At 41.4% G+C, this 14,285-nt stretch overlaps 1 protein-coding gene across 12 annotated transcripts in view; it reads left to right on the forward strand.

The window, feature by feature from the left end:
* Nucleotides 1–14,285, forward strand: part of CUX1 (cut like homeobox 1) — a 247,482-nt gene that overhangs the window by 205,393 nt on the left and 27,804 nt on the right. For 6 of the 12 annotated variants that reach the window (XM_068909277.1, XM_068909283.1, XM_068909275.1 and 3 more), the window contains exons 16-20: nucleotides 628–693; nucleotides 2,056–2,157; nucleotides 4,443–5,269; nucleotides 6,705–6,870; nucleotides 7,504–7,560. In XM_068909277.1, the coding sequence (XP_068765378.1) occupies nucleotides 628–693; nucleotides 2,056–2,157; nucleotides 4,443–5,269; nucleotides 6,705–6,870; nucleotides 7,504–7,560 (1,218 nt within the window). The remainder of the gene's footprint in view (nucleotides 1–627; nucleotides 694–2,055; nucleotides 2,158–4,442; nucleotides 5,270–6,704; nucleotides 6,871–7,503; nucleotides 7,561–14,285) is intronic. The other 6 variants (XM_068909279.1, XM_068909276.1, XM_068909278.1 and 3 more) reach the window with 4 other exon arrangements.

Consider the following 14,285-nt stretch of genomic DNA (forward strand, 5'->3'; position numbering starts at 1 on the left):
TGAGAACAGACTTTTGTTATGACTTGTGCAATTTTTCCAAAGTGTTTTGACAAAATAGCGTAGGTGATGCATGAGATGACTAATTAAGAAAAAATCCTAATTTAAAGCAGCTTTGCATATTTTAAGTCAATGATTTTAAAAAATAACATATGCATTTCATTGTGATTCATCTTAAACAACGACTGAGATTTACATTTAGAGAAACTGAAAAGTAAGTTGTTTACAGTCGAGAAATATTGGAAAGGACAGGCAGGATTTTCCTAGATTTTGTTTAATTGAAAGCGAACACTGTTAGATTTATAATCTGTTCTTCCTTTTGATGATTGCACTTGAGGGGATTATCTGCCCATCTTTAACCTCTTCATTTTTGGTATCTCTAGGCATTTATTTATATCTGTCTAATCTCCTTTCCGAACGTAGCTGTAATCTTTATTAACAAATCAGCCAGCCTTGCTTCTTCCAAAGTAGCCAGCTCCTCCAGCGCTCAGACAAAGACTCGAGGGTTTGAGGCGAGCTCCAGCGCTCGCGTTTAGGGACACGCTGCTATCTTTTCATGTCGCACAGCCCATGATGTCAGAGCAACCATCCCCTGATTGTTTTGTTCTTACCAAACTTGTTTTTCAACAGAGAATCCAGGCCAGAACCTGAACAGACTATTTCAGGAAGTACCGAAACGAAGAAATGGGTCTGAAGGTACGTCACAGGCAGGTGTTTTTCTTTGCAGTCGATATCTAGGAAGTGGAGTGTGCTTTAGCTGTGTGTTTCCTTAAAACTGTGCAGTTTGATTCTGGCCTGGAATCTGATAGAAAAACAGACAGTAAGTATAAAACAAACCATGGGTTAGAAGAACACTTTGCTTTTTCTAATTCCACTGCCGCTGTACTAACTTAACCCTGTTTGGATACTTTTTCCACTCGCAACCTCAGTATGTACGCAGATAAAAAGAGAGAAGTGGTAGAAGTGGCTTTATAAAATCTCTACCAGCAAATCTGCTGACATGCTATCTTTACTATTTTTGTGATTCTAGAGCAAGAAAGGTGCACAATTCTGTATAATGCCAACATAAATAGCATACTGCTTCTGCTGTACATTATCCGTCTTTCTCCTCATGGGGCTTATGTTGACAAATACACTTTAAGATGCTGTTAAATTAGTGTGATACTTGCTTCCGTATGGTATATGAAACAGTCTGAATAAGCAATAAGTGAACGTTAGATCAGTAAAGTATCACTGACCAAGAGCTTTGGACCTTTTTCTTCATTATAGATTAGTTGCAGAATTTTTCTCTTAGCAAGACAAGAAGAAAAAACAAAGAAGTACCCAAAAATCTGCAGTTACTTTGATTCCAGTCAGAAGTCATCCAGATCACTTACAAATGATAATTACATAATGCACAGTGCATTTAAGTGTAAGGGGTTTCAAAATCCTAGGAATTTTCCCTCCTTTTTTCCCCTTAGTGGTAAAAAATAAGAAATCGCTATCAGCTGGAGAGCACTTCAAATGGTATCAGTGCTTAAACGAACGTTTCTCTTAGTGTATTAACCTCTAGAAAAGTAAAAATTATTTTTAATTTCCTATGCCTAGTTATTTTTTTTAATCTGTTTTGGGCTGAATATATACTCAACCTAGTTTGCCTAGAAGCTAATGCAATTTTGAAGGATGATTCCTCATCTTAGCTTTCTTCTTTTCCCCTCCAATTCTTAACCCTTCTGTTTCCTCTCCTCCAAAAAAAAAAAATAAAAGGAAAAACTAGACATATATGTGTTTTACTGGAAGGCGACTATATCACCACGTAGTTAGTTCTTGTACTGATAATGTGAGTGTTTTCAGCATTCCAGCGCAGCTAGTGAACAGGCTTTCGTGCAAAGAGGATCTTTTTCCTTTATTATGTGAATTACTTTCTCGGTGTCGGTAAATGTCCTACGCAAACTATTGTCAGGCAGTGCTGGCAGTATATCAGTGTGTGTTGTTTTTGCATTAAAACAGAACAAAACAGAAGGAAAAAAAAAACAATAAAAGTTTTCCTGGTGTCATTAGTTTTGTTTTCCTCCTCAGGTAATATAACCACAAGGATCCGAACCACAGAGACGGGCTCTGATGAAGCCATCAAATCCATTCTCGAACAAGCCAAAAGGGAGCTGCAAGTACAGAAAACAGGTACGGCCTCATTTTGCCTCCTGTTCCTTTTACTGCAGAATTTAATTAAAACAATTATCATGAGCTTTCTGGTCAGTTAATTATATTCTTGCAACCTTGAGTGTAGGTTTGGAAGAGCTTTTTTTTAAGTGGAGTTGTTTCTGTCTGTAACACGGCCCGAGTTAAGTTTACGCGTTTCAGTTTTTGACGGAGTCTTTGCTCCGTGCCCTGCTCAGTCTCGCCTCGGTCCTGGGGGGTGAAGCGGAGCTCTCTGAGCGCCCTTCCCAAAGCGCAGAGCTCTCCCGTCTTTACACGGCCGCTGGCAGCCGCGCCGCAGCGTGCCTCTGCCAGTCCGCTCTGCTGCCCCTGCCTCGGCGGAGGGCGAGCGGCTCCCGCTTTCCCTTCTCTCCGATCGCCTTCGGGCCCCGGGGCCAGCGGCGTGGGAGAGGGAGCCGAACGGATTCGTCTCCTTCGTGGCCGTCTGAAGGTCGCGATGGAGCCAGCAATTATCAGTAATATATTACCAGCTCGCTCCGTACATCATGTACTGGAGTTATAATGCAGTCCTGCTCCGTGCTAGCTTTTGCCTGACTGTATTTTTGGTTATGGAATGGAAGGAAATCATTTTTTTGCAGTGAATGGGCAGGCAAATCCAAAAAGCGTTTCCCTTCTGAAAAACATCATAAATGTTTAACAGCTTGGCCTGAGATAAGTTTAATTTCCTATTTTATGCTGTCAGGTAGTTAACATTTCTGTCTGCTCCGTAGCCCGCACAACTTTAGAGCAGTTTCCAATACTGCTAAGGAGCTAGTGCTGAAGTAGAAAGTCCTTTGCATTACTTTTGTTTTGTTTTTTTTTAAGTAAATGTTTATTTACAGTTTTGGGTAGTCATCTTTGAAATGAAAACCAAGCTAATCTCCTGGCAACCTATAAAACATTAGTCCATGTATGATTTAAATAAATAATATGACTTTATACAAGTAACAATTACATGCAGAAAAATGTAGGCTTTGTACAGGAAAATGCAAACAGGTTGTTCAGCAGCATATTTCACCTGAGAATCTCAGTCATTTTTTTCTTTGAAATATTAATTCAGCCTCAACCCCTCCATGAGAGCAGTAGATAAAACAGAAGAGATGGTCCCACTGGCAGTTTTTTCCAATTTTTTAGTTTTTCATCTATTTTTATAGTGTGTGACAGGGAGGAGAGTGGGGAGGCAAATTTGGAGATGTATTCAGATGAAGCATGATATTGCTGGAATAACATGCAGGGTATTTGAAACCCGGTTTCACTGTGAGGCTGCTTCTTACAGTACGTGAGTCCCAGACTGTTATCTAGTGCTTCACTTTTCCCATTCCTCATCGAGTAGCTCTCAGAGGAATTGGTTTTCAAGCACTGGAGACCTCAGTGGAGACGAGCATAAATCGAAACAAGCCGTGCTGCCAAATCTTCCGACCCTGCAGAGATAATTCTACACCCACGTCTCAGTCTTCGCTCATCCACTAACTGTTGGAAAGCAGCCCTGCAAACCGAAGTCACCAATGAAATACTTGAGTTAGGTGTTATCTCTTCTGGAAGGGCCCGTGGCTCCACTCTGGGACTTTCTCTTGATAGGGCCAAGAGAGGCAGCCAGGCGTCAACCTGATTTTTGTCAAGCTGTTTAGTTCAGTGATGAGGATCATGGAACGAGAAAACAGGAAGCAGGAGCAGCTTTAGTTTGTCAAGTTAAATAATGAAGTCTTTAGTAAAGTTCTTCATTTGTTGTAATTTATGTATTATGTTATTTCTGTATCTTTGGAGTTAAAAGGATTCACCGTATTTATACTGTAGAAGGGTACTGATTGTCTGTCCAGGTGGATATAGCTGTATTTAGTTTTGAGCGCGTGTTATGATTTGTTTGTGGAGACGGGCAGAAGTGAAAGGTTAAGTAACTTTGTAAACAGAACCATAAAAAGCGATTGAGCTCTTGAGGGTGGGGGAGGAGGAGATGAAGGCTTGATTTTTCAAAGGCATTTATTTGAAAATTATTACCACGGTGGAAAATATGCAAGCAGTGATAGACTGCTGCAGTTGAGTGTGCGTGAGCGAATGTCTAGCCCTTTGGCCACTGTAAAAATTTCCCAGTGCAGAACTTTTTAAGTCCTACCTTATTTTGAGGAACAAAAATCTTTGATTAGTGAAAACCCCTCCATCCCATTCGAAGTGTGTTGCAGCCCCTTTTCTTACGGGGAAATGTTTACAGTATCGCTTGTTGAATATAAAGCATATTCCTGTGTTGCATTTAGTCTTTTGGTTGTTTTTCATAGCTGAGCCGGCTCAGCCGCCTTCTGCATCTAGCAGTGGCAATTCTGATGATGCTATTCGATCCATTCTGCAACAAGCCCGACGCGAAATGGAGGCACAGCAGGCTGCCCTTGAACCTGCCTTAAAAACACCACCTTTATCTCAAGCTGACATTTCTATCCTGTCCCCCAAACTAGTATCTACGCCCGCAATGTCTTCGGTTTCCAGCTTTTCTCCTTTGGCCATGTCCCTGAAGAAACATTCATCTGTCACTGATTCCAGTATCTCTGCATTGCAGAACCTCTCTGGGCTCAAAAAGGAGCCTCAGGAGGCACCTGGTTTAGAGCTTCATGGGATAAGTGATTCTGCCCAGGGTATGTTGAGACATGTTAAAAATGAATTGGGACGTGGTGGTGTTTGGAAGGACCATTGGTGGAATACTGTTCAGCATGAGAGAAGAAACACGGCTCTTCCCGAAGACACAAAAGTTGAGGAAGCCAGTGTTGGAAAAGAAAAGGTCAGCAATCAGACTAGGCCAGATCGTAGCCAGCTTCAAGGACCATCTTCTTCAGAGTATTGGAAAGAGTGGCCAAACGCTGAATCTCCGTACTCCCAGAGTTCTGAATTGAGCATGACTGGGGCAAGCCGCAGCGAGACGCCACAAAATAGCCCCCTCCCTTCATCCCCTATTGTATCTTTGTCAAAGCCATCCAAACCTTCAGTTCCTCCACTGACACCTGAGCAGTATGAAATTTATATGTACCAGGAGGTGGATACGATAGAACTAACTCGTCAGGTCAAAGAAAAGCTAGCAAAGAATGGCATCTGCCAAAGGATCTTTGGGGAAAAGGTAAAGCACTGGTTCTCTCTTGTTACTCCATTATTTTGAATGTGCATTAGTCTCCTTATGTCATCAGTAAGGAACTAAGTTTAACACAACGATGCGTACGGAAAGGGATATGCCGCGTATGTGTTTAAAAATGTTTTTGCTTAGTATGTTAAGTGTTTTCAAAATAAGCTCACAAGGCAAAGTCTTAGCTTTCCCGTAGACTGGCTTCAGTTGCTTATAATTAGAAGTGGGGCCCCTGAGCTTAGAAACTTTGCAAGTTGGAGCAAGTATTACCAAGACTCAGTATTTCATGCTTAACGTACTGAATTCATGGAGTATTTGAGTAATGCCATTGTCATGACTGGAGAGTCTTAAATTTGTTGTAAGTGAAGATTACAGACACGAGCATTTTTCCTCTTTTAATATTTGGAAATATGCGCAAGGGTATTAAAACAAACACACCAAAAAAATCCCCTACCCTCTCCTTAATCTTAAATCAAGACTTCCTAGTCATTGCTTCTGCCTGGTGTTCAGTATCTTAGTGTGCTTTCAGACGTTTTAAAGCCATATTGGATTATAGAATGCACCATGTATGATAAGTCTTTCTGAAGTTGTTGCATTCTGGGCTCTGAGCATTGAACATGTGGGAGCTCGGGGGGGTCGTGGTTAGATGGAAGAGCACGAGCAAACACCTTCCAAGCTGGGGAGGTGGTGGACATCTGGTGTTTCTCCTTCCGATAAAGAATTAAATCAGTATAATAGTATAATAGGAGCTAGCATTGCACTATTATCTTTTCAGTAAGATGTAAAATGAAAAGCCTGACCTCTTGGGGTCATTCTAGATCCCAGGACGGCTTTCATTAAGTCTGAATTTTAACCCCTGTACCTGTGCTGCATTCCAGGCAAGTAATTACGTTCTGCCTGTCTAAAATTCCAGCTGAGCTTCGGTCGGCTGTATTCTTAAACATTTACTTACGTGGGGCAGCCACTGCTACAGGTGAAAGCACACATCATTGTAATTCATACCCCAAAAAATCAAGCACATATAGGACTAGTCTCAAAAGTCCCAATTATTTTTGTTGGAGAACAAAATACATGACAATCATTTCCTGTTTTATCTACCTCTCAGTGCCTGGACTGTGTGCTTTTCCTTTAGACTTGATGAAATTTGACACAAAATATGAAAAGCATGCAAATCTCTCCCCATCCTTTTGGTGTTCGTACTGCCACTCTGTTCCTGCAGAGAGAGAAAAAAAAAAAACATGCTCCAGAACAAAATCACGGCAGGAAAAAAGCAACTCAGTCGAAGCCCGTGTATGTGTCACTTTAAAGCTTTACTCCTTGTCAAGATACAACCCACTTGAACGATATGCAAGCAAAGAAAAGCAAAGTTACTTGAACTGCCCCCTTCCAAATCCAGTGTGTTAACGTGCCGTTCTTGGTTGCTTCACTTCAGGTATTGGGGCTGTCCCAAGGAAGTGTCAGTGACATGCTCTCCAGGCCAAAGCCATGGAGCAAATTGACACAAAAAGGCCGAGAACCATTTATTCGTATGCAGCTCTGGTTGAATGGTGAGCTGGGACAGTGTGTCCTGCCCGCGCAAGGGCAGCAACAAGGACAAGGTAATTAAAATTCCACTATGTTGTTTGAGTTGAGGAGGAGGAACTCGTTTTAAAGTTGCAGTAAGCAAGACTTCGACCCTACGTTAGTCGAGGCATTTATATAAGTGGAAGAGTCCACCCTCGCATCGCAGCCGGTTCTTAAGGGGACTCGCTGGGAATGTTTACAAAAGAAGCGCTCGTTTATGCGTAATTGATAAGCAGGAGTTATCGAGTCCCTAATTAGGATAATATTATTGAGGCATAAATATGATACGTAGTTCCAAAACTTTTGGCTAAAGCACTGGAAAGTCTTGCGTGCGGTTTTCTAGAGTCGTATAGGGGGCTTTATTGTCCCTAGGAGAATATTGATTGGTTTCTCAGGAGGCGAACGAGAAGAATTAAGCTTTAAAGGGGGAATGCAATGCTGCAATTACGCTTTTATTGTGGCTCGCTCTTATCCTAGTATCTATTGATACAGAAAGGCCAGACTAGAGTTGGCCTCGGCTGCGCCCTTAGAGCGCCACTGACTTGAAGCGAGCAGCGTGCCCTTGGGGCGCTCAGCCTTTTGCTGTTTGTTGAGCCTGCTTACTGTTTAGTTTGTGGTTTGGCATCGCCTTTTATTGTTCCCTGATTTTCCTCTCCTCTCTTATCTAGTCCTTCACTCTGTGACATCATTGCAGGATTCCCTACAGCAGGGATGTGCAAGCTCAGGTAATCAGCCGCTTTCGGTGATTTCCTCTGAAATAATGCTCTGTGCTTTTGTTACGTTTCTTTTGCTTTGATGCCGAGAGGTTTCTTGTGTTTTGTTGTATCACACCGGAAAACCTTCAATTTTTTTTTTTTTTTTTTTAACACAGTTAATTCCTCGTTCTCTCCTTGTTGCTATGGCAGATCTGGGAAGTACACATATTTAGCCGCATATATTAAGCGAAGAGAGTCTGTCTGAGCTTAGAGTTCATTGGCTCCGCAGTTTTTTACCGTGGTTCAGCTTATCAACTTGACATGTGACAGTGGCTGTAAAACAAGCCTTTCGTTTGTAACGTGATCTCCGTGCTCCAGCTGCCTTATTTGCTGGCATATTTTTTTCCCACTTTCTTTTGCACAAAATACGCTTTGTTAACTTGAAGGTGGGGGAAAGACCACGTTACGTATTTCTTTTCCGACTTTGGTAGATGTTCCAAGCTGATCTCTTTTCTCCTCCCGCCCTTTCTATTTGCGAAAAAGCAGATGCAGCAAAGATGAGTGTCAAAGAAAAGCGAATTGCCAAAGATTTTGTGAAGATGGCCACAGCGTAGTAAGGAGACAGGAACAGAACAGCTGTGTTCCTGCTGTTAGATACCAAACTCTACCCACACAGTCTTTTTACCAATGATATGCTTAACTGAGGCAAACCACTGAGGCTGTTTTGTCCTCTAGAAAAATACTTGTGCCCTGCTCTGTACTTGTAGCCAGTGCCCTGTACTTGAGCATTACAGTAGCTCAAGATAAAGAGAAGGATGGATTGTGGTCGTCTTCCCACCTGTCTGCTGTTCTGAAGCATTGGTCTTTTCCGCAGCTCGTTGGGTTTATTCTGAATATCCCAACTGAACTATTTTTCCTCATTCTGCTGGGAAACGGTTTTGCATTCTCAAAGACTTGATGGGAAGCAAATCCATTATGATGTTCAGTCTGTGTTGTTCTCGAGAAGAACCGTTGAAAATAAATAGATAAAAGCAAAAATGCCCCTGGAAAAACCAGCCATGAAACTAAAACCAAAATTGGAGAAAATTATTTACAATCACAGGGCTATTGTTACTTATAGACAAGCAGTTAGAGAACATGGAAATTTCCTGAGACATTTTATACGCTGCTCTTCATTAAAAGCATGCATTGACGGGTGTTTTTGTATCATTAATGCTATGCAATAGTAACTGTTACAGTTATAAATGCCTAAGACCGCATGGAAAATAGGAGTAATTAATTAAAGCCATTTTAAGAGGAATTTGAAATTAGAGGAGCTGGGAGAAGGCTGCATTGTTATTGCAAATCATCATATTTATTTCTAACTGTAATTATAAAAAGGTTGAAAGACAAGCCCACAGTATTACAAACTGACCACCTTATGGATTCCCATGACGGTCACCAGCAGCTAAAAGTGATTTCCTTCAGGAAGTTCAGTTTCACTGCTGCGATATTTTGTTCCACTCCCACACTCCCCATCTCGTTCCTCAGTTCCTGCCCCGAGCTAATATTTTGTGAAGTGACGCCGTTCCTATCAGCTAATAAAATCATGTTATTGATGGTCGCTGTCCTTCTTCCCTTAAAGCAAACTTACAAATGAGAAAATGGGTTCATGCCCTTTTCTCCCTGCTTTCTGATGATTAAAAATAAAATTGTTTTGCAAGACGTTCTTCTCTTGATACCTTTCTCTGTGCAAAGGAATAAGTAGGGTTGTGGCATTACTCGGAATAAAAGAGCAAAACCATGTTATTTGAATGAGAAAGGGCAGTTTGGTAATTTGCCTTTATTAGCAGCTGTTCTGTAATTAAAAGCGCAGCAAACAGCTTGGTAAAGGTAAAAAATAATTATGCGTTTGTGAAAGATCCTCCACTCCAGGGCAGGGGGGAAAAAAAGCGCTCCAGTTTTCTGGTCTTCCAAGAACATTTCCCAGGAAAATCAAGGCAGAAAAGGTTACATACTTGTAATTTTAAAATAGAAATTATTCCGAACAGTTTTAAAATGAAAAAAGGTCTGGAGCCTTTTCTGCATAATATAATTGGCTAGGAACTTGTTGAATGCGTGAAGGGAAAGAAGTGAAATTAAACTAATATATCCAGTGGCTCCTGAGTGCTTTGCCAAGAAGGTCTTCAGTGTATAGAGTGTCAACACGCATAGTAACGTCTCCAGCTTTTATTAGCTGTGAGTATTTTCATTACTGTTTGGCATTATTATGCCAAACTAGCAGGATTTTCTGCATTTTTGACCCAGTTAGTTTCACTTCTAGATCACAAGGTTTTGATTAACACCTCATTCATGAGAATCTGTTCTTTTGTCCAGTAGTTTTCCATTGTCACACATGGACAGATGGGCATATCAGCCTTTTATATATAAAGAATATCAGCCTTTTGCATGTAAGAATGAATGGATAAACAGATATAGAGAGAGGGAATTTGAGGCAGCAAAGAGAAGCCAAGCTCGTTTTTTCTTCTTTCTCAAGCTATATTTCAGAATTTTCAAAAAACACAGTCAATACCAAAATTATAACCAGATATTTGTCTGTATTTTCTGTCTGTGAGCTTTGGTCATGGCTTTAGCGAGTAGAAGAGTTTTGTGCAAGTTCCAGTGAATGTGTTTTACAAAAAAATGGTGTCTGTACCCTGGGTGATTGAAGTAATATCACTGTGCCTTTTCTAATGTTTTTTCTGTATTTCTTTCCACCTAAATGCTCTAATGCCCTTGGGTAAATCTGCCTTTTTAATGATTTATGTGTCAAAAGCGTGGACAAAATCACATGGGAAAAAAAAGTTGAATTAGTGTCACCCAACTGCATCAGCATTTTTTCTTGATGAATTTGGCCCATATTTAGTTGCATTACTGATGGGCAGAGCTGGGTTGGGTTTGGATAGCAGCCACATGTCAGGAGAAGGTTTATGTGCTTGGGTGTTTTTTAAATACTTGTACTGTATATAGCTCTTGTGAGTTGGTTTTATTTTGGGGTCTTATATCTTTATCGAGCATCTGTATTACATTAAGACATAGTTTCTCTTTTGGTGCTGTTGATTTCAAAGCTACTCCCAGGCAAGCTGAATTTTTACTCACTTTTGTTATTTATCCTCTATGAAGGGCATATACTGTCTATATGCTACATTAAAGACTTGCAAATACTCAGTGGGAAAAAGACATGCCTTTTTGGTATGTGTTTCTGTAAGGGTCGTCTTATGACCTAATGTGGAAATCTTCATTTGCCGATACAGCTGCGGGTGATCTCAGGGGATTTTGAATTTCCCTTTTGTTTGTCTTCCTTTCTGGGTATCATCCATCATTCCTAACCTCATGCTGCTTAGCAATAGTAACGCTCATGGGAGTTGAAGAAAGGATTATAGCAGCATAAAATGGGGAGCTAATTAGAGCTTGTTTCAAAATCAGAATCTAGCTTGAGATAATTGCATATTATCTGGTGATTTAAAAACCCAAGATCTACTGTATTTAGATCAACTAAAATATGCATAAAAGCTTTATTTTCAAAATAAAGCATTTGTAACAACAGAGAGATTACTTCTTATCATCTCTTGGGAAAGAAAGCGGAAAAAAAACCAATGCAATCTATGGTTTAGTGTAGTTATGATTTTTTATTTTTTATTATGGAATGATGGCAGATCCAGATATCTGTTATATTTTTATTTATATAATACTTCCTCCTGTAATATCTTTCAGTGCAGAAGCTGCAGGATGGGCAGGTAGTTAACTGTGTACTGGGTAGATCTTCCTGTTTCTCTCATAACAGAAGGATGCTGTCACATTTACTACTCTGGGAAAAACAAGGAGAGAGAGAGAGAGAGAGGATGTTTCCGTCTTGGATCCACTGCAATTCATATTCAGGATTATCATCCTGTTATCCTTAGGAAAAGATCTCACTAGCCACATGGTGGCAATGGAGAAAGCTCTAACCTTCCCTTCCCTCTGCATGTTTTATGATTATTTCCTTCATGGTACTTGTTTTGTATTGGAAGAGCATAATTGTCTGAGATGGTGCTCCGGAGCGTGATTCAGATTAGCACAAGGAGTGCTAAATGCTTAGTACCTTGAGATCACACAAATGGTCAGTGGTACTGACAGCTCTTCCCAAATTTGGGTTGTTTTATTTTGGAAGCAAAAAGAAGAAAGAACCTCTTTTGCTGTAATTTGCTGACACTTTAGGTTAATAAAGTTGTGTATGACTTGAAATGACTCTGGTGAATGTGGTCCATAAAATGGAAGAGAAGGGAGATCACTTGGCTTTTTAACAGCTGAGCTGTAGGACTGCAAGCAGTCCTTGCCTAGATAGGTTATATTTGGTGGCCGATTTTTGAGTTTTTCAGTTTTAGCTGAGAAGGTTGGCTCCTTTTGCACTAGATGCCAAGTACATTTCAGAAGTTTACTTGGAGCTGAACAACTAAGTCAGCAGAACAGTTATCTTCCTGCGAGCCCTAAAGCGTAATGAAGAGTCTTGGTAAAGTTTGCACATTCTTTGTGTATGCTTGAGATTGCAATTCTGAAGCAGTTGGCCTGAGCTGTCTTGATTTCAAACCATAGGGTATCAGTTGGCTCCTCATAAGGGCAGCTGTTGTAGTCTGTCTGTAACGTGTGTGATTATATTCTGTGCCATTTCCCTGACATTTGGACCATGAAAACCTTCCTGGCAGCCTTTATGGTATCAATAAAGCTGGGAGAATCGCTGTCCAGGCACCTTACTGGGGCCTGGGAAAGCAAAGTGAAGTCAGTGTTTGCAGTTAGTTCTTAATATAACGTTGGATATCGTTGCTAGGTATCATCTGCTCGTTTCTGCCTGTTACCTAGGTCTGTCCTCTACAAGCTGCCTCACATGGCTGTAGTTCTTTGCCCATCCGTCGATATTTGAGGAGAAATTCTTGTCCTACTTGTATTTTTTTCTGCCCGTTGAACCACCCGGTGATTAAACTTGCATAAGATGATTCCATCCTCACCATGGTCATAGCTTTACTGTTAAAAAAAGTGCTAAAACAATATATATGATCACGGAATGAACACTATTTTCTAGGCAGATATTCCTTGCAGCTGAATTATAATGACAAAGCACCAATACACTTCTCACATTTAAAAGGCAAAGAGGAGACTCCTGCTGTCTTCTGAAGACAAGTTTAATTCACTCTGAAGTGTGGTTAGGAGTTCATCACCTTCATTTTGGAGAAGGGACCCAGTCAAGTTGCAGCTGTGTTTTATTTCTTTGGCTAATTTGGGAATGTGGGTCTTTCACTTACACCAAAGGAGAGTGAATGTAAAGGGGTCTCCAAGCAAGCAACTCGCAAGTGGCTCTCCAGTAGCGTTTAGCTGGACACTTTAATGCCTCTGCCTCAATTTCTTCGTTATAAGAACAGAAGTAATTAGTGAATATTTTTTAAAGCCATATGTAAGAATGAACTTGTAGGCCATTATCGGTGCTACGTTCCTCAGGTAGTTTAGAAGACTACCAGTGAGCATAGTAGTCCCCAGCAGTAGATGTCATTGGTGAAATAGTCAGGCGTTGTTTAAAAAACGGCTGTAGTTCAATATTCTAGCTCCATAACTTTCATTTCCATCATTTCATTACTTATTACTTCATTTCATTACTTATTACTTCATTTCATTAATTACCGACATTTTGTTTTCCCTCCGCTTGATCCTTGGGAGATCATCAGCCCCATTTGGGGAGGAGGCCCACATCAGCCCCTCTTCCCTGCTAGGCTGGCGGTTCTTCTCTTGGCTGCAAACCACGGAGGACACGGGTGGAAAACGATGAGCTGAGATGTTAGAAAGGCAAACAGAAAAATCAGTGGAGCAGCACTGAAGTGAGAGGGTGGCCCCAGAGGCCGGGTGGCCCCAGGGAGGACGGGAGCGAGGAGCCGAGGTGGCGGTCAGGTCCTTTCCCCGGTGGCAGGGAGGCCCGAGGGGCTGGCAGCTGCAAGAGAGGTCAGACGGGCTCTTCTCTGAAGGGACCAGGCGCTTTCCTGCTAGTAAGAGGAAGGTTGGCAGCTGGCAAAGGCTCGCCTTGGTCTTCTGGTTGCTTGTGGGGAGAAGAGGCACATGTGCGTGCAGGAGGCCACAGGGTGGCGGGGTGGCGGCGGCGCCCTGAGGCTCTCCGCCTGGGCGCCCGGCAAACCACCGCGCCAGGCTGCCTGGCAAATCATGAAACGCTCCTGAGGTGGGGGGAAATTGCCGTGCTTTTGAGTCAAGGAACAGATAATGAGCTATTTTCCTCCTGAAACGCTGCAAAAAGGTGTGTTAGCACGAAATGTGCGGGTTGTTATTTCCATCTCGGAACAGGGCTGTAGCTACACGGCAGCTGTGTTCTCCGCCAGATAGCTCTGAAATGGGGAAATAAGCATCCTGTTAGACACTGACAAACAAGTCCTCCTTTGACTGTTGCGAGCTACGTATTACTTGAGAGCAAATTGTTCCCGAGGAGGAAAAAAAAACCCAGAAAATTACCAGAAAATTAATATCTTCTAAGTTACCTTCTAGCCTGTCCCTTGTGTTTGAGTGCAGCAGGAAAGGAGAAAAACTGATGAATTTGTCTCACCTAATTTAATAGCTAGTGGAATTTTTTAAATTTGCTGACAGCCACCCAGAAAAACAGTAAATTAAAGAATCCAGTGATTATTTTAAATTGATTTTAAAAAACCCACTGCTTGCATTAAAAACAAAGCAAAACGAGTTGGAAATTGAATTTGAATAAAAATGAA

This window comes from Struthio camelus, chromosome 16, assembly GCF_040807025.1.
Source record: "Struthio camelus isolate bStrCam1 chromosome 16, bStrCam1.hap1, whole genome shotgun sequence".
NCBI classification, from domain to species: domain Eukaryota; kingdom Metazoa; phylum Chordata; class Aves; order Struthioniformes; family Struthionidae; genus Struthio; species Struthio camelus.